Below are 18,277 nucleotides of genomic sequence, written 5' to 3'. Positions count from 1 at the left end.
GACTGTAAGTTATTCATATCTCATATTTCATCTCAGCATAAATCAGGTAAGAAGGCTATAATATTTTGTCCCAGTCAATGGAAATATAGAGTCTCAATTAGTATCATATAAAAAGAGAGAAAAATGAAGGAAGAGGAAGAGCGAGAAGAAGTGAAGAGAAGCACTGGGGTAAAGCTGCTATCCCTCCATCCAAGTACATGGTGACATTCTTACTGGTAATGCCTGCTGCCCTTTCAGTTCATTCTCAGTCGACATTAGTAGCAACTCTAATTCCTTTATTCGTTTTTCTTTCTCAGGGTCTTCATCATTATAGTGTCTCTGAAATTAAGAGTTAAAGGAAAAGAGAAAGTAAAGGCCCAGCCAGATGCTGCAGTCACCATAAGAATGACCCGTGCCATGTTGTAGATAGGCCTAAGAGACTTCTACTGACTGAAGAATGTCTCAACTAAACCTTTACAGAGATTCATGTTGAGAACATGAGACTAAAGATATCATTCTGGAGTGATTTGTAACTTTTCACCTCTTATTTCAACATTGCATTCTCTCTGATCTCCTTTTTAGAATGAAAATATAACACTGGTTTGCCTGATAACTGGGTTCAGCAAATTAGAGGTTAAATTCAACCAAATATGCCTCCTTTCCTGAAATTTATTTCCTCCTTCTGCTTTTGCAGTTTTTCTTCACCAAATTTGAGTATATGTTGCTCAGCCAGTTTCTTCTAAACCAGCATTTCCCTAACTTCTAAACCTGAAAATGTGTAGACTTCAACTCCCAGAATTCCACATCTTTTCAAGACTGGAATAGAATTTGCTAGCAGTAGAGCTAGCCACAACATTTTATCTACACAGTTATTTCTTTAACATTTCCTATAAAACATGAAAGAGCTTTGCTTTTGCTTGACTGCAAAATGAAGTATTTGTATCTAATTTGCACATCAGATCTACATCAAATTGACTCTTCAAATTATCTTTAAAATCATCTACCTGAATAGCTGCAGCAGCTGGCTGGGGTACATTAACAATATTTACATGAAGTGCTACTGGATATGGGATCTGAGGAGAGACCTACACCAAAAAAATGAACAAAACAAAACACAAGTTAAAAAAACGTAAATTTGTCATGCTAAAATACTTCCCAATTACAGAACTGGCTTAAAGAAACAATAAAAGCCTTCACATTAATCATTCTATTTCCTTGAAATGCAACTGTATGTTCTTTTGAAGTTAATAATTTTAATAAAAAATTACAAGGACGTTCTCAAGTTGCCAGGTAATTAGTAACAAAAACAACCCTAACAAATTGGTGGCATCACGACTCTTACTATTAGGGCCTCTCCTGGAATGATAGATTTTTTAAAAATCATATCCAGCAGAAAATTAAATAATTCTGTTCTTGCCTTTTAGAATTAATTGCTGGTTCACAATAGACCCTAATGCGTCATAAAAGTTAAAAAATATATATGGATAAGCCATTATAGCAGTGAATCTAGAATGTTCTATATTGCAGCTCAGATATGAACAACAAAACAAAATTACCTATTGTGTTACCTTACATAAAAATGCACAACCATGTGATGCTACCCACATCTCACCAAGTCCTGAAATAAAATTTTGCTATCCAAGTGTCTTTCACCTCAACATTTCATTTTACCTCAAATGTTATGAAAGTTAAAATTAAAAACCCAAAGAAAATATACATACTTGTCTTATAAATTGACATTTTCTGAGTCCTGGCAAATTTTGAATAGTTTTTTCTATACTTTCAAATTATTCCATGCGTAATAACCAATTACATTTTTCTTAAGATCTATTTTATGCAATTAGTAATGATTATGGTATATATATCCATGTACAGTGTATTTGCATAAGCTAAATACTTGGTCTTTAGCCAGTTTATAAACTAGCAGATGTACAGATGAGGAGTACATATTTAGATCCAAAAATTTTTCTTTGCATTAACTTCCAATGTATTATTAAAATTAAAACATTTACAGTATCATCAAAACAAGATAATAGATGCCTCTCTGCATTTACCCCACTGTGAACTAGAGTCAAAAATATGGCGCTATCTGAGCATATTTACTGATAAGAGTTTTTTACAAGAAGTAGCAATTTAGAGAGCGATTCTACAGAAGTTCAGGCAAAAGTTCCATTTTAAGGAGGCTTTATTTTCAGTAAAGTCAATACGGGCCTGCTTTCAGAGGGCAATCCTATGTGCAAATTTCTGTTTAGTGCAATACATTTACACAAAACTCTACAAGTTAACTGAGAAATCCTAATTAGCACTTTTCCTGGCCACCCAGTATAATCTAGGAGTCTGTAATGCTGTAGTTAATCCAACCAAAAGCTACGTAAACCTCATTGGTACTTTGGATCACAGATGCCTCATATCCAAACAAGATGCTACTGTCAAATTACGTCATGGATGCAACTGCACTATTTCAATTGCTGAGAAACTTTTAATCCAACTGTTTCCATTAGCTTACATTTTGCGTCTCAGAAATATGATAATACGAATAGTCACTGGCCACTGCGGCTTGAGCGTCTGTTGCCAGATGTACAGAAGGTGGAGTATGGGTAAAACCCATTAAATGGTTGTTCTTTGGAAAACCTGAAGACTGGTTGATTTTTGAAGACTCTTGAAGATAACCTTCTTGTTCAACCTTTCGACGCATTGTAGAATTCCAATGGTTTTTGATAGCATTATCAGTTCTGCACAAGAACATTGGCGAAAAAAATATATATACATATATATATATATATATTGCACAAATAGAATTTTCAGAGCTGATTGTGTTGACTGGGAGGAAACAATTATTTTATTACTATGAGATTTACTTAACATTTCAGAACTCTAATAGAAGCTTCCCATACAGCTTCAAGATGCTTATTTCACTCTGCATTTTAGTTATTTCTCCGTCTCTTTTTAACTAGCCACAAAATACAATAATACATAACTGCATACAAAGCAAATATCTTGTTGAAATCAACTCACGTTAGCCCTCTCCGATCCCACACTGCATCCCTAACATAAAGTTCAAATGGGGACATGGAGCAACTTCCTGGTTTTTTTGGTATAAGGTATCAGGGCTCTTCGCTTGTGAAATATAAAGGGAAATTTGCCATGCTAAAAGGAACCTGGCTGCATGAAACCAATGCACATATTTAATGCAAAAAGAATTGCCTCCTCCCACCCTCCAGACTAATCAATCAAACCAACTAAATGAAAGAATTAGCTGCTTGAATTTAAGTTCTATATGGAGATATCCCAACAGGTATCCACCTGAGAAACACATGAGTAATAAGAATCCATAGCATTATTAATGTTGCTTGAATTTAATGAGAACCTTATGAACACATTGAAAAAATATTATGTAAACCTTTGCGAAAATAAGTTATTCTTCCCAAGTTCCTCGTGAGGCTAGAAGTGGTTAAAGGAACGGATGGAATTAGTCACTTCCCTAATCTTCTAAGGTCAATGGAGCTGTATTATAATATCTGTTATTTATTCTTACAGACCTCCTGTACCCCATCCATTTTGGTTCTCAGTTACATTTAGAAGTCTTATGGAAACTGGATAAACTTGGTATATTCTTTTAGAAGAGTGTTAAGGTAGTCTACAAACAGCAAGGTTGTAACAGGTCTTATATACTACATCTAGTTACAGGGACAAAACAATTGTTGTTATCAGTTGACTACTAAGGACCTATTTCCAGCTTTTCCACATTCTCATCAGAAAAAATGGATTGCCTAAGTGTTTGGTCCACTCTAGCATAGCTTGATCATAACAATAGGCAGTCTCTGGTAGGAAATTTTTTTGCAATCTTTAAAAGAAGTCAAGATATGCTATTGCATTATGAAAAATATGTTCACTACAAGCGCTTTGTACATTAATTAGAGGGGAAAAAAGGAAGTTGATTATGCTTCCCCCCTTTTTTGGATCCACAGGAATCTGAATAGCAGGACCTGTATAGAGATACAGCACTGATAGAAATATCCATAAGCCAGTGTCCCTTCTCATCTAATTCTAATTGTTATAGAAGTATTAAATACAATGCTTCTTGCTTGCTGGTGATACAGGAGATGATCTATGCCAGTGATGGTGAACCTATGGCACGCGTGCCACAGGTGGCACGCGGAGCCATTTGTCAGGACACGCGAGGCGCTGGCCTGTCAGCTGGCCAGCGCACATGCGCGTGCTGGCCAGCTGAGTTCACCCTTTTTAAAAGCCTTTTTTTGCCCTCCCCAGGCTCCAGAGATTTTATAGGAGGGTCGTGACTTCCGGTTTGCTCGGAGGGTCGTTTTGAGCGCTCCGAAGGCTTCAGGGACCGCCCAGAAGCTTTTATAGATCAGACATAATTGACAAAATGGCCTCTAAAAAGAAGCTCTATCAATAAAGACTCAACACAAAACATACATCTTATCTAACTTATTCCTGCAATCACACAAAATGTAGATGGGAAAACTGACTTAGTTCACAATGTTATGTAAGTTATACTTCGCACTCCTGTGTGCATAGTTTTTTCCCTTGATACCTGCATTTTCTCTAGACTTTGTGATAGTATTTTGCAGACATAAAGGCAAGGGCAGGCATTTTGGAAGGCTGAGGTTTCAAATATTTTTTTTTAAATCCATTATTTTGGGGGGGGGGGGTATGACTGGTAGATCACTTAGAGGGAATCTGTGGTTCTGAAGGGAAGAATATGGAAATGCAAGTGCTTTACTTCACAAAATTGTTAACTTGATTTATTCCCACTTCTTTGTTGTTACTAAACACAATCTTTAAGATGTATAGCTGTGTATTTTAGCCCTTCTACTGTTAACATGCAATGCTATGATCTAATGGTACCCCACAATTCACGGGTTTCAGACTGACCCTTGTATGAAAAACTTAAAACAAAAAATACAATAGGGAAATGTAATATTAAACAAAAAAAAATCATTGCTGCAAAAGCATGCACTAGAAAAACTGGATATAAAAATGTATATTAGAAATATGCACAAAAGTGCATCCAAATTTTGTAATTTTTTAAAAAAGCATACAGTAGAACTAAATAAACTTTAAAAAATTATAAATGAAATTAAACATGACAAGACTTGTCTATTACTTGATGTAGCGTAATGCAACTGATACCAACATTTAACTCTTTAAAGTGCAGAATAGAAGTGCAGAATCTCCCCACTCCATCCAGGTTTCTTTTCAATCGTTACGTTCTGACCTTACCGTCCAGGTAGTAACTTTGCGATTTCTGCCCATCTGTTTCCAAGCCTCTTGTGTGCCTGATAAATAATTCTATCTTCTTCCTCTGTCCATGATGTTTTTTTCACTTCTGGATTCAAATGGTTGTGCCAACGCTCCCTGCATTGTTTCCCAATCCTTCCCTTTAAGTGCTTGGCGATGACAGACCAGCGTTTAGGGCCATATTTCTGTACAAGCTCTATTACCTGCAAATAAACAACAACAATTAAAAAAAAAACTATCTCCAGTATTTAAAAGTAAAGGTTCACCTCGCACATACACTATATTGCCAAAAGTATTCGCTCACCCATCTAAATAATCAGAATCAGGTGTTCCAATCACTTCCATGACCACAGGTGTATAAAATCAAGTACCTAGCCATGCAGACTGTTTTTACAAACATTTGTGAAAGAATGGGTCGCTCTCAGGAGCTCAGTGAATTCCAGCGTGGAACTGTGATAGGATGCCACCTGTGCAACAAATCCAGTCGTGAAATTTCCTCGCTCCTAAATATTCCACAGTCAACTGTCAGCTGTATTATAAGAATGTGGAAGTGTTTGGGAACGACAGCAACTCAGCCACGAAGTGGTAGGCCACGTAAACTCGTACAACATCAGTGTGTGACCTCACGAATGCGCTTCTGGAAGAATGGTCAAAAATTCCCATAAACACACTCCTAAACCTTGTGGACAGCCTTCCCAGAAGAGTTGAAGCTGTTATAGCTGCAAAGGGTGGACCGACGTCATATTGATTAGGAATGGAATGTCACTTACAGTAAGTTCATATGCGAGTAAAGCCAGGTGAGCGAATACTTTTGTTCACCTGCCTTTATATATAGTGTATGTGGTAGTCATTCCCGACTCTAGGGGGTGGTGCTCATCTTTGTTTCAAAGCCAAAGAGCCAGTGCTGTCCGAAGATGTCTCTGTGGTCATGTGGCCAGCATGAGTAAACGCCGAAGGCGCATGGAATGCTGTTACCTTCCTACCAAATGTGGTCCCTATTTTTTCTACTTGCATTTTTACATGCTTTCAAACCGCTAGGTTGGCAGAAGCTGGGACAAGTAATGGGAGCTCACTCCATTACGTGGCACTAGGGCTAAGAACTGCCAAACTGCAGACCTTTCTGATCGATAAGCTCAGCTAGCCACTGAGCCACCTAAGTGTTATATAAATAGAGCCTAATTGAGATCACTATACTGCATCAAATAATTGTCTGTTGCCTGATTAGAGAAATCTTAATTAAAAAACAACAACACGTTGAATTCCAATTTCAACTTATAAACAAGTTTCCCTAATTTGCAACATACTTCAATGAGGTAGTCTACCTCCCTCCCTCCCTCAACCTGCTTTGGATGATTCCAATCCTAAGAGACAATCAGCTGAAGCGAAATGATATTCAGTCTGGTGATTTTACTCTGTATTTGAAATTCATTAATCCACCAAGATAACAATTATAAGCGCTCTCTTCTGATGAGTCAGTCATATTAAGCACAGAAGCTTTAATTTAAATAACAAGATCATACCATGCATTGTAAATAAAACAGTTTTCTGAAGAGTATAACAGACTGTTTGCTTAATATGATCTGTGTGCAACAATAGGCAAGGTTTTAGAGAGGATACCTTCTGCAATAGAAAAATAAAATAGAACCTAAGTTATTTTGAATATAATATTCAAAATTAAGCAACTGCTACCTGCTAAATACTTTTTTGGGGAAAAGTTTTAATTAATAACTTAAATAATTACACCACAATGTGTTTGGCTATACTTATAGGAAGCTTGCTGCTTTCACCAGAATGATAAAAGCAGTATCATGCTACAAGCTCTTCCCTTTTCATATCCATAACATTGTGCATATACAAAAGAGGCATGGCTTGTATTGAGACACTGCTTCCACTCTTCACTCCCCTTATAGTTGCCCTTGAATGTACTTAGTTTACAGCTCGATCTCTGAAACATTCTACACTACGGCTACCCCAGTGGAACAATTTAAAACGCTGATAAATTTTCAAGGATGCATGACAGTCTGTAAAACAAATAAATTCTGTAACAATAAGGGGGGGGGGAAGGCAATGCTCTATATCAGGGGTGGGGAACTGTGGCTCTTTTGCGACTTGTGGACTTCAACTCCCAGAATTCCTGAGGTAGCTATGTTGGTTCTGGAATTCTGGGAGTTGAAGTCCACAAGTCGCAAAAGAGCCACAGTTCCCCACCCCTGCTCTATATAAATGGAGAGTTTTTACTTTTGGAATGCATCTTGTTTAGACACAATATTAAATATTAAGGAAGCAGTAAAATCCAGATTACTCAAACCTACTTGCTGATCTTCTTCTTTAGTCCATGGGCCTTTTATAAGTTCTGGATTTAGCACCTTTTGCCATCGATGCTGGCACTGTACATCCGTCCGATTCTAGGATTACAGAACAAAATCCAAAGCAAATTATTAGAAAATGTTACAGATGTTAATATGTCGTCCAGAAACATCTAAACTGCCAATGTTTATTGCAGGGTTCCATTATCTTTTTTGTTTTATTGCTCAAGATACCATCTGTACAGCTACAAAGAATAAGTGCAGTGGTACAGAGAGAAGTAAAACAGATACGCAGCTACACATTGTTGGAAGCCAGCTATGTGGTCATTTCAGATCCCAGGCGCTTAGTTGTAGTTTTTCTTAACTGACGGCATTTTAATTTTTGATCATATTTATCGATCCAATAAAAGCAAGCTATTTTTACTAATATATGTATATTATGCCTTTAGCATTTCGTCAACCTTCCTTACTAGAAATATAGAATTAACAAGCGGCAGCAACCCAAGATCATAGTCAGCTTCTATTCTGAAGTTTTTGTTGTTTCACTATGTGAAATCTATGATGTATCGGCCATCTGTTGTACATAAAATCTTCCCCCAAAGGCTCTTTATATTTTCCGTCCTTTATTTCACATGAGAAGTGAAAGAAGTGTATATAAATTTGAGTTCTGCAAGTCTCCCAAATGCCTATTTAGTCTCCATCTGTAATTATGAAACAACCTCTCTCCTTGCACACTGATAAATGTGTGGTTATAAACAGAAAAGAGGCCTACTTACAGGAAGGAAATTGGCAATAACTTTCCAATCTTCTGTGCCATTCTGCTCCACAAGTTTCTTTAGCTTCTCATCCTAAGACAGTAATATAAATTCCATTATTTTGGGGTTTCATTTCAAAACAGGGAAAAAGACAGAACTAACATTGCGCATTGTTGAATATTCTTGCTTCTTTCCATAAACATGAAAAGTGAGATTTCCAATTTAATTGTTGGAGGCAACACGGTAGTCTTTTTCTTCCCCATTTCTCAACCGGGTAGTTTTCAATGAAAACAGTGTGACATTTTATATTTGGAAAGCTGTCATCTGATAAGCTAAGCTGAAATCAGCACTGAAAACTTAGTATGCTTGATGAAGATCAAAACTGCCACAGAAGTCAGGAAAATTTATGTAATTAAACTTTTTAAAGGTCACTTGCTTTTTTTTCTTTTTAATATGCCTGAGCTTTGTCTTCAGAAAAAGAAACATGATATAGATTCTGCCCATTTCTCTCTCCATCCATTTATATATGCATTGACTGCATCATCAGAAGTTCAGGGTGAAATATGTGTGTGGATTGAAATGGCCAGGGATGTATGCATATGCTTACTATTCTGGAGAGGCCAGAATTCCTATAATTCAATGGTAATCAACCATGATTACAATTTATTTTCAAAGACAAACTGATGGAAGGAATCTGAAATGTATAACTTTTCACAATTTCACCTTATCAGCTTGACATTGGCAGAGAATTGGGTTTGTTGGAGCATATGAACAATAGGGCTGACCTATTTGCTGCATTCCTAGGTACACACCCCATTTGAGACTTGAATGCATCATATGCTTTTATTATATTCAGTCAAGTCAAAGGTTGGGATGAAACAAACTGTAACAGTGAAGAAGTTGGGTTATCAACTGGTACCAAACACTGCAGGTCGTCCTCCACTTGCAACCACAATTGGGACCAGAATTTTCATTGCTAAACAAGGTGGTTATTAAGTGAGTCAGCCTGATCTTATGATCTTTTTTGCCTTGGTTGTTAAGTAAATCACTATATATTTGACTTATCCACACATTGACTTAAACCATGTATATACAGCAAACAGATTGTAGACGTCCAATTTCCATGATGTCTGGCATCTATATCACTAGCTAGAGATAGTTGATTGGTTAGGTTCAATTTTACTATGTGAGACGAATTCAATGGGAGAAATCTTCTGGACAGCAACTGCAATGTAGCCTCTCACAGTGAATTGTCCAAAGCCAACAAATGAAGAACAAAAATAAAAATGAAGAAATACGAATACAGTATCCCACAGATCAAGTTTCACACCCCAGCATCCTCTAATTTGCTGTTCTCCAGACAGTTTGGACCACAGTCCTCAAATTTCCAACAAAGTTATCAGCTACGCTAACTGAAAATCACGTAGTTCATCTTATCCAAAGGGCTGGATTGAAGAAGACTGCTCTAATCACTTCCTATATTGGCACTATTTGTGTTGAAGTTATTTAATTTACAGTACAAAAGTGAATTAGTGTAACTGGAAAGCTCAATGAATATGAAGTTAATTATAATGTTTTGGTAATCATTAATCCATCTGCATTTCAACATTATACTTGATTGCAAGAACTGTTATTTGTAATCATACAAGATAGAACAAGAATGGCCTTCACCATGATAGTGCCAGCATTATATTGTGAACTACTCCAGATAAGCATTTCTTTTTATGCTACAGGTGATCCTCAGTTAGCAATCACTTGCTCAGCAACTGAACTTATGACAGTGCTGAATTAGTGTTACTTATAACAGTCCTCAAACTCCCAGGCATTGTAATATCTCACGATCACATGATCGTGATTTACAATCTTCTCCATCAGCAAAATTAATGGGGAAGCTGGCAGGAAGTCAGAAGTCACAAACAAGTGATGTCCTCACTTAAGGACCTGCAAGGCTCCGCTTAACAGTGGTAGCTGGGAACTGCCAGAATTGTCATAGTTAAATAGGGGATTGCATCACATTGTGTTTTACGACCAGATTGCTTAGGGATGGAAATTCCAGTCCCAATTAACACTGTTAAATGATGGGACAATAACCACTGAACTCTAAAATCTAACATATGGCTATTTCACAAATGTTAATAAAAAATGTGTCTGCAAGTGGAAAGCTTTGTTCCACCTGGAATATTGTCTTGTGCTATTACTAAAAGTGTGTTGGGTTTAACACACAAAGCATGAAGAAAGAGATTTTTTAAATACTATGCTGCAACATAAAATAATTCCCACGCAGAAGCATTTTTCCAGATGAAATTAAGATTCAAAACTTTAACTCAGGGGTCCCCAACTCCCAGTCTGTGGACAGGCACCAGTCCGCAGCATGCCAGCAACCGGGCTGCCCAAACAAATGAAGCCGCATCCGCGGGATGCAAGCAGCATGCAAAACCTTGGAAAAACCTTTCTCCACGGAACCAATCCCTGGTGCCCAGGAGGTTGAGGGCTGCTGCTTTAACTGAAACCATATTCAACTAACTTAACCAAATCACTGGTTTGAACAGCACAACAATCATCCTTAAACTATTCTCTGTGGCCCTATTTTTCAAAAAAAGTGTTGCAATGGTGATGACTACTTCCTTGTGATTATTTGACCCAGTAACCTCTAGCAAGGGTTTAGAAAGCACAGAGACTATTTTGGAGAATTGCCAAATAATGCAGCAACAACCTAAGTTTTTATAAAATCATTGGCAAAATGACCTGTCAATGTTTACGTATCATATGTTAGTGAAATTAAAGCAAACTAAATATGAAAATTGGAGTGTTTAGCAAAAAATCAGCTGAAGTTATTGCCAGCACACAGTGTTGCAAATTTAGCATTTTAACTGTGTCAAAGAAATTGGGAGTACACTACACATGTGAATTAAAAATGCTAATCATTCAATTCTTAAAATTTAGCTTTCTAAAAAGACGACTATATTCCTAATATTTTGTTAAGTGGTAAATGCTATTAATATCCTAAGAACCACTGTCCTAAACCTAAAATTCAGTTATTTAGAAACTTTATTTAAACATACTCAAATAATGTTTTAAGCTTAACACCAATTTTAATAAGTGGACAGCCTTATATTTTGTTTCCATTTTTAAATTAATTTCTTCTTGAAGTCTGAAACATATTTTAAACATTGTCCTCGTTCACACTTCATTTTAAGCCATTGTCTGTTTAACTATGATTTATGATTGAACATGAACATTTATGAGCCATGGTGGTGCAATAGTTAGAATGCAGTATTGCAGGCTAACTCTGCTTACTGCCAGGAGTTTGATCCTGACTGATTAAAATCGGCTCAGCCTTCCATCCTTCCCAGATCAGTAAAATGAGGACCCAGATTGTTGGGGGAAATATGGTGACTCTGTAAACTGCTGAGTGATATAAAGCACCATGAAGTGGTATATAAGTCTAACTGCTATTGCTATGGAGTTAGCCACAGCTGGCTGAATTTGCTTCCTGATAACAACTGGGAAGCTGAAAACAGGGAACCATCTAGCTAAGTATAATGTGCGAACTTAGTCATTACCCATCCCATACTCACACTGTAGAAACTAAGAGGGTGACTCTCCTTGTAATACCTTTAATTGATTATCTGCCTACAAGGGGATAAAAGTTATGCATTGTTAACTATGGCCGAAAGAAATTTCAGTCTTCGTTTTTTTTATGACAATCATTAGAAATGAGAAGAGTTGGTTTATGTGTTATTGCCTCAGGGCCTGACCCTATGAAATGATGGAAACCAACCAAAGCATGACATATAAATCCCTGCAACACATAATACTGATGTTGCCAATGGCTTCTATGTATTTTCTATCACATGCATAATGCCAATTTCTACACACCTTATTCCAGTTGACCAACTGCTATGAAATCAGCCATTATCTGTAGCAACAGATTGAACCCTATATTCTAAATAGCTGAAGCAGTGCCTCACCCTAGAACCACCTCCATTTTTCATACAATCCAACATACAAAGGCATGGCTACTGTTGTGATTTTTATGGGAAATGGGGAGGAAATAGAATTTCCACTGCCTAGCTGTTCTCAGACTTCCAAGTCAATATAATAATAATTCAGTCAGTACGTCTCTATCGTTTTCCCTTCTAAACTAGCGGGTCTTCATTTGCCCGTTGTCTTTTTAGCGGTTCCTATTTTCACCTCACTATCACAACTGGCACCAGTGTGAGTAGGCCCCAACATCAACGTTATATATCATTTCCCTCTCAAAAGGTATTGCTTGTTTCTAAACTACTTATGTGTGGTTTGTTTTGTAAAGCAAACTGCGTTTTTAGACTCAGGCCTAATCATGGCAACCTAAAAGGAAAAAAAAAGTGTTCAGCTTCATATTTATTAATCATAGTTATATTTATCCACTTCATAGTTATATTTATCCACTTTCTTGAGAAGCCAGCCGCAAATGTTACTAAGATTCTTGTCTTCTACAGACCCTTAGTATGAAGCCAGTTTACCTCCTCTCGGGTCCATCGTGTTTTCCCTAAATGACGTTTTCCACCCTTGGGGAGCAGCCCATCGTAGTCATGATCGTATAGCTCGACATCTTCATCCTCATCATCACTGCTATATATGCTGAAGAAATAAAATACAGAAAGCAAAATTAAGACAGAACATTGAAGGGGAGAGTTTAATTTCAATATCACAGGTTCTACAAAAAGTTAGCAAAAGTCAACAACTTTTGCAAAGGTTATAGGGTTAATTGTCTGGAAAGCTGCATGACAAGATTTTGTTCTGCATTCTGTTCTAGTATTCTGAACTGGTTCTGCTGTTTCTGGTATCCACAGATACAAGCAAAAGGTTGGCAACCTTCTGCTTACTGTGCATGTTTAGACCTGCTCATGCTGTTAGATCAGTGGTAAATTACACATTTGGCAGCTGTTCAGCCAATGATGGTTTCAAATTAAAATACAATGTTTAGGACAATAAAGGGAACAGAGGCTGTGTCCTTTGCCCAAGTACATATTTGGGATCCTTATGCCAAATCATTCAAAGAACACCTCACAAAGAGGTAAAAAAATTCCACATTTTAATTTTCAGATGAAAATCACGTTTTGACATTTTCAGGCGGCTAGTATTTTGTACTATCCTACTGTCATATTATTGAATAACCTCTTATGCAGAATAACTCTAGTACAATAACTCTTGTAGAAGTTTACTAGCTTCCTCAGTTTATAGCACCTTAATGATTCCCACACTGTGTGCTTTGGTGTCTTGGCATACCACAATCAATCCGCAAACAGTTCCATTTATTAACACAGTGTAAAATATTCCACTGTCTGTGACCCTGTGAATTCAGTCTGGAACTCTGGGGCACAGAGTTTGGGAATCACGTTGTTACTAATTTCAAATTAGGACTAGTGTCTAGCCTGCAAAACTCTATAGGGCCACTAGATGGCAGCAAAGTGAGAACTTTCTTGATTTTTCCCACCATTTGTTTATCTTCAGGTTTTCTGCAGACCAGACTTGATCCTAGTTCAAACAACACTGTTTGCCCTTCGATGTAGTGCAGGCAAGAAACACAACAATGAATATTAGCTCTACCTTTATTATAGGGATACATAATAGATTCTTGCAGGTCTGAAATATTTCCCCCTCCTCCCTTTTTATGTTGCAGGAAACTAGGAGGGTCCCTTCTGAAAAGCCTCTCATGCCCCGTGTCCTTCTGTGGACACTAATTTTCCTGTTTGTCTAGTCTGCTGTTCTTTCTCCTGCTTTCCAAAGTCATTCTCACCTACCATTTATATGTACTAAGCGAACTTTCTATGCACTTGAAGAAAGAGCAGACATATTTTACAAGGATATATGCTACTAAATTCTTTGAGGATGACTTTGAAGAGGGTCAATTTGCACATATGCACGGCAATGTAGCCTCAAAGTGCCCAAGGTCAACAGTCAATGCAAAATAAATTCAACTAGTCAGTTTGTTTTGTTTTACTCTTCAATGACAAGAAGTTCACAATTCATGGCCAAGAACAGGTATCTCTAAGATGAATACAATCTGAGGTTTTCCTACTACAGCTACCTCAATCCCATCTAATATTCTTCAGCCGCTGATTGCCCCAGCTTTTTTTCAAAGCTAATGTGAGAGCAGAAATGACTAAAACATCCAGTTTAATTCATGTAGTTTGGTAAAATTCAAAGTATTTTGCAATGAAAGTTGCCTTGCTTCTATTAAGCAATACTTTATTTTCAACTGGAAAATGTAAACATAGGTTTTGAAAGTTTAGCCTAAAGATTGTATCTAAAGTAGAGAAGAAAATATGGATGATTTAGGGGTACTTATGGCAATATGCTAATAGAATGCACTTTAATGCCATTTTTAAATGCATTTTGACAAATCAGATTAAAGTAAACTGGTCCATTTATTTATTTCTAAATAATTTTTTATATTTTTCCAAGTATTTTTACATATTTTTGCAAATACGTATACATATTTTGTGCTCACAAGAGACCAGTAAAATTGGTATAAAATACTCAAAACCAAACTAAATCCAGGGCAACCCTTGCTTCCCAGGAAACCGACCCTACAATCAAATGACATTTTATGAACAGATGACATGCAAAAATTGCTGATCATATGATTTGGCTGTTCCTTCATAAAATGAATTTGAGGTTTTCTTTATGTGCATAATTTAAGTGTGTGTGTGTGTGTATGCAAAAGGGGCTTGATGAGCTGTGAAAACAATTGAATATTTTTTCTGCTCTCAGATGTTGATTTAATTGCATGTTTTAAGCTTTACCTACTAACAAGTTGCACTTTTTGTTGCATCAAGGCAATAAAAACCATGACCGTGTGGAAGAAACCCTTACTTTCTATTTTCACATCAATTTTATAGGCTCTTTAGCCGAGTTCCATAAGTGTTCTTTTGTTTTCCAGATAATAAGGATGGTGTGACTCAGATGCTCTCACATTTTGCAACTAAAAAAAGGCAAACAAAAAAGCAGTCCAACTTTCTTTCTAGCCTCCATCCATCCACTTTTTCTGCTTTTGATCTTTAGCACCCATAACCGGGCCATCGCTCAGAGCAATCTGAGATGACGTGTCAGGCTGTAGAAACGGAAAGGGTTAAGACCGTTCCTCCAGCTAATTTGTGCATAAATGCTACACACTCTCATGAATACTCTTGCCAAGGAACTTCAATTGTGCAACCAATTTGAGAGAGAAAGAGAGGGTGGGGATGGGGCGGGGAGGAAGTGATTTGTTGTTGCCGCTTACTACTACAGCTACTACTATTACTACTACCGCTGTCACTGTGATTGAAGAAAAAGCGAGCAATTCGCCAGTCGGCCGAAGGACAGTCACTCGCGATCCTTCTCGCCAGTCTTCTAGTCCGGCAGGTGCTGGAAAGAAGCGAGCCGCGGGTGGTTTTATTTTCTGTGTCCCCGCCCGTCCTGCCCGTTGCCAACGAGGAACTATGGCCCTTCACCAATCCCACTGGAGCAGAGGAGGCGGTGTTTTCGTCACCACCGCCACCCTTCTCTTCAACCTCGCTCTTGCAACGGGGAACATTATTACACATCGCTTTAAAAATAAATGCTCCGAAAGTCCCGCGCTTGCGTCGAGAAGACGGCGCCATTGGCACAGTCGAGCGCTTTCTCCCAAGTGCAAGTGCAAAGCTCAGTAACAGCCCCGCTCCTTCCCCGCACGGCGCTGCGGATCTCCACCCGGAGGACGCCAGCGGTCGTGCGGCTCGGAAGCGTTGCCACCACTTAAAATAAAATAGCCAGGGCGCAGATGATCCCCCTCCCTCCCCGCAAATCGTTTCTGCCAGCCGGATTAGCAACGTTGTCTGCATGCATGCAACACCTATATGTATATATTCCTTAGGCGGTTTTGCAAGGCTGCCTCCTCTGCCCTGGCTTTATTTCATTTTCCTTTCTCTTCCTTAGAAGTAAAGCGGGAACTTTCCGGAGTTCCAAAGGTTGGCTAGCCCTTTGCTTTCCGTGCCAAGGAAAACTGAGAGGAAAAGAAGCGCGTTCAAAGGGCGAAAGAGAAAGACTTTTCAATCCGGACTCCACGTGGACGCTGTCCCGAGCTAATTGAAGCAAACAACCCCGCACTGAACGAGCGTTTCTGCAGGCCACGAGGCGCAGGTTTTCGCTTCGCCGGCTGCTGGCATGCCATCGCAGTGCAAAGGAGAAAAAGGAGTAAGCAGCGGGTAGCCTCAGCCACCTCCACCCTGCAACATTTCCCCGCAACCACAAGCCGTCCTCGCCACCACATACGAGCACCTCAGCGGGATTTTTTTTTGGGAGGAGGTAAAGTTCCCCTCCGTAGAAACTGTCAAACTCAGGCCTGCAAAGCAAGGTCAAAAGCTCCACCATTACCAAATAAGTGACAGTTGACAAACCACCAGTCCTTCCTCCCTCAATGCAACATTGTCCTGCGGTGCCAAACTGTCCCATGCCGCGCTGCAGGGAAAGCTCGAACTCCCGCAGAAGTAAAACCAGCGCATGCAACGCGAACGCAAACTTCACCGTCAAGCACTTAATAAAAAAAGAAAGTAACAGACACCCAAATTCAAAGGCAATGGGTTTGCGGTCCCGAAAGAAACCGACAACTGCAAAAAGGCATTTACTTTTCCTTCCACCCTGCTTGTCATTGACCCAGCCGCGAAGAATGAATGAAAGGACGAATGAATGAAAACGCAATCGGGTACCTGCAGCTCCGACATTTTGCTCTCTCTCTCTTTTTTGCGTTACGATTGGGCTCTCTCTCTCTCTCGCCTCCTGCAACCCCAAACGATCGCAAACCAAGATCGCGATTGTCAGAAGCAACGGATCCCCCTTGCAAGGCTGGAACGGCTCTCGAGTCTTTACTGAAATTATTTCGGCTCACGTACAACTTGCAACTCGGTCGGACGCTCACCCACCCCTTCTGGAAATTTTGCACTGATCCGTGGGTTATTATCTATTCCTAATCGCTAATAAGCGGCGGAGGTGGGGGAAAATCTTAAGGAGCCCCAGAGAAAGTGAGTTGCTAAGCACCAACTGATTCAATGCAGCATTTTATTTAAATACAGCGATTTAACGCACGTCCTGACAGGTGAACTGGCAGAGAACGCTTCCTCTGAACCCTGTGCAGCAGTTCTCGATCTCTCTCCAACCCTTTTAACTTTTTGCCCCAAAGAATCTTGCCGCTCTAAAACAAAACAAGACGCCACGCGCGCGCACATTACCAACATAGCTAGAGACCGAAAGAGCCAGCAAGAGAGCGCGAGAGAGAAACGACCCAAAAAATAAAAATAAAATGCCTCGGTGTTGCAAAGCAATTTGCTTTGCCCTTTCCAGTCTTTGCCTTTTTTTTTTTACCTGTGCCTAGGTCTCCTGGCCATCCTTGCATTAGTCACTGGGGGGGAAAGGCGAGAGATGGGTGGGCGGGCGGGGGAGGAGAGGGCTTTATGCTGCTGGAAGCAGTGCTTGGCGTGTGTCTCCTCTTAAAAAAGGGTTCTTATGCTGTTAAGTTCTCAGGAGCCGGAGAGGGGAGGAGGAAACAGGTTGAGATGAAAGCGTAACTCTGTAAACAGATGCCATCTAACAAAGGCTTTTTGGACACTCCCCCTCCCGCCAAATCTGGCGCCCCTGCAGTGCGCAGGCGCTCCTCGAGCCGCTGGCTCTTGAGTTTCTTGCCTGGCTCTCGGGAACTTCTGCCAAGCCATTCGGCTCCCGAAGCGCGCGCGGCTGAGGTGGTGGCGGCAAAGGCTCGGAGCGGAGCTTCAGGAGGGACCTTCGAGCAGGCGGGAAAGGCGCCTTTCGCTGCGCCGTGCCCGCTCTGCGGAGGCGCACTTTAGCACCCTCCCCGCTGGGCTACACACCAACGCGGGCTGGGTCGTGAGCGCAGAGCTGCGGAGTTGGGACGGCTCCGACGCCAGTGCACGCTCCGTTAAAACGATACCTTCACCTCCCTTGGGGCTTGTAGTTTAG

At 39.5% G+C, this 18,277-nt stretch overlaps 1 protein-coding gene across 4 annotated transcripts in view; it reads right to left on the bottom strand.

Annotated features, from left to right (window-relative positions):
• MYB (MYB proto-oncogene, transcription factor) overlaps positions 1-17,757 on the bottom strand; it is a 41,598-nt gene extending 23,841 nt beyond the window's left edge. For all 4 annotated transcript variants that reach the window (XM_081944865.1, XM_081944866.1, XM_081944867.1 and 1 more), the window contains exons 1-8: positions 17,666-17,757; positions 12,808-12,925; positions 8,324-8,395; positions 7,554-7,646; positions 5,224-5,444; positions 2,486-2,711; positions 984-1,064; positions 214-318 (exon numbers count right to left, since the gene is read on the bottom strand). In XM_081944865.1, coding sequence (XP_081800991.1) covers positions 214-318; positions 984-1,064; positions 2,486-2,711; positions 5,224-5,444; positions 7,554-7,646; positions 8,324-8,395; positions 12,808-12,925; positions 17,666-17,688 — 939 coding nt within the window. In that variant the 5' untranslated portion in view covers positions 17,689-17,757. The remainder of the gene's footprint in view (positions 1-213; positions 319-983; positions 1,065-2,485; positions 2,712-5,223; positions 5,445-7,553; positions 7,647-8,323; positions 8,396-12,807; positions 12,926-17,665) is intronic.
• Positions 17,758-18,277: the final 520 nt, after the last annotated feature.

The sequence above is a fragment of the Natrix helvetica genome, assembly GCF_964273705.1.
Source record: "Natrix helvetica genome assembly, chromosome: 2".
Classification (NCBI taxonomy): domain Eukaryota; kingdom Metazoa; phylum Chordata; class Lepidosauria; order Squamata; family Natricidae; genus Natrix; species Natrix helvetica.
This window is presented reverse-complemented; position numbering and strand designations above follow the sequence as displayed.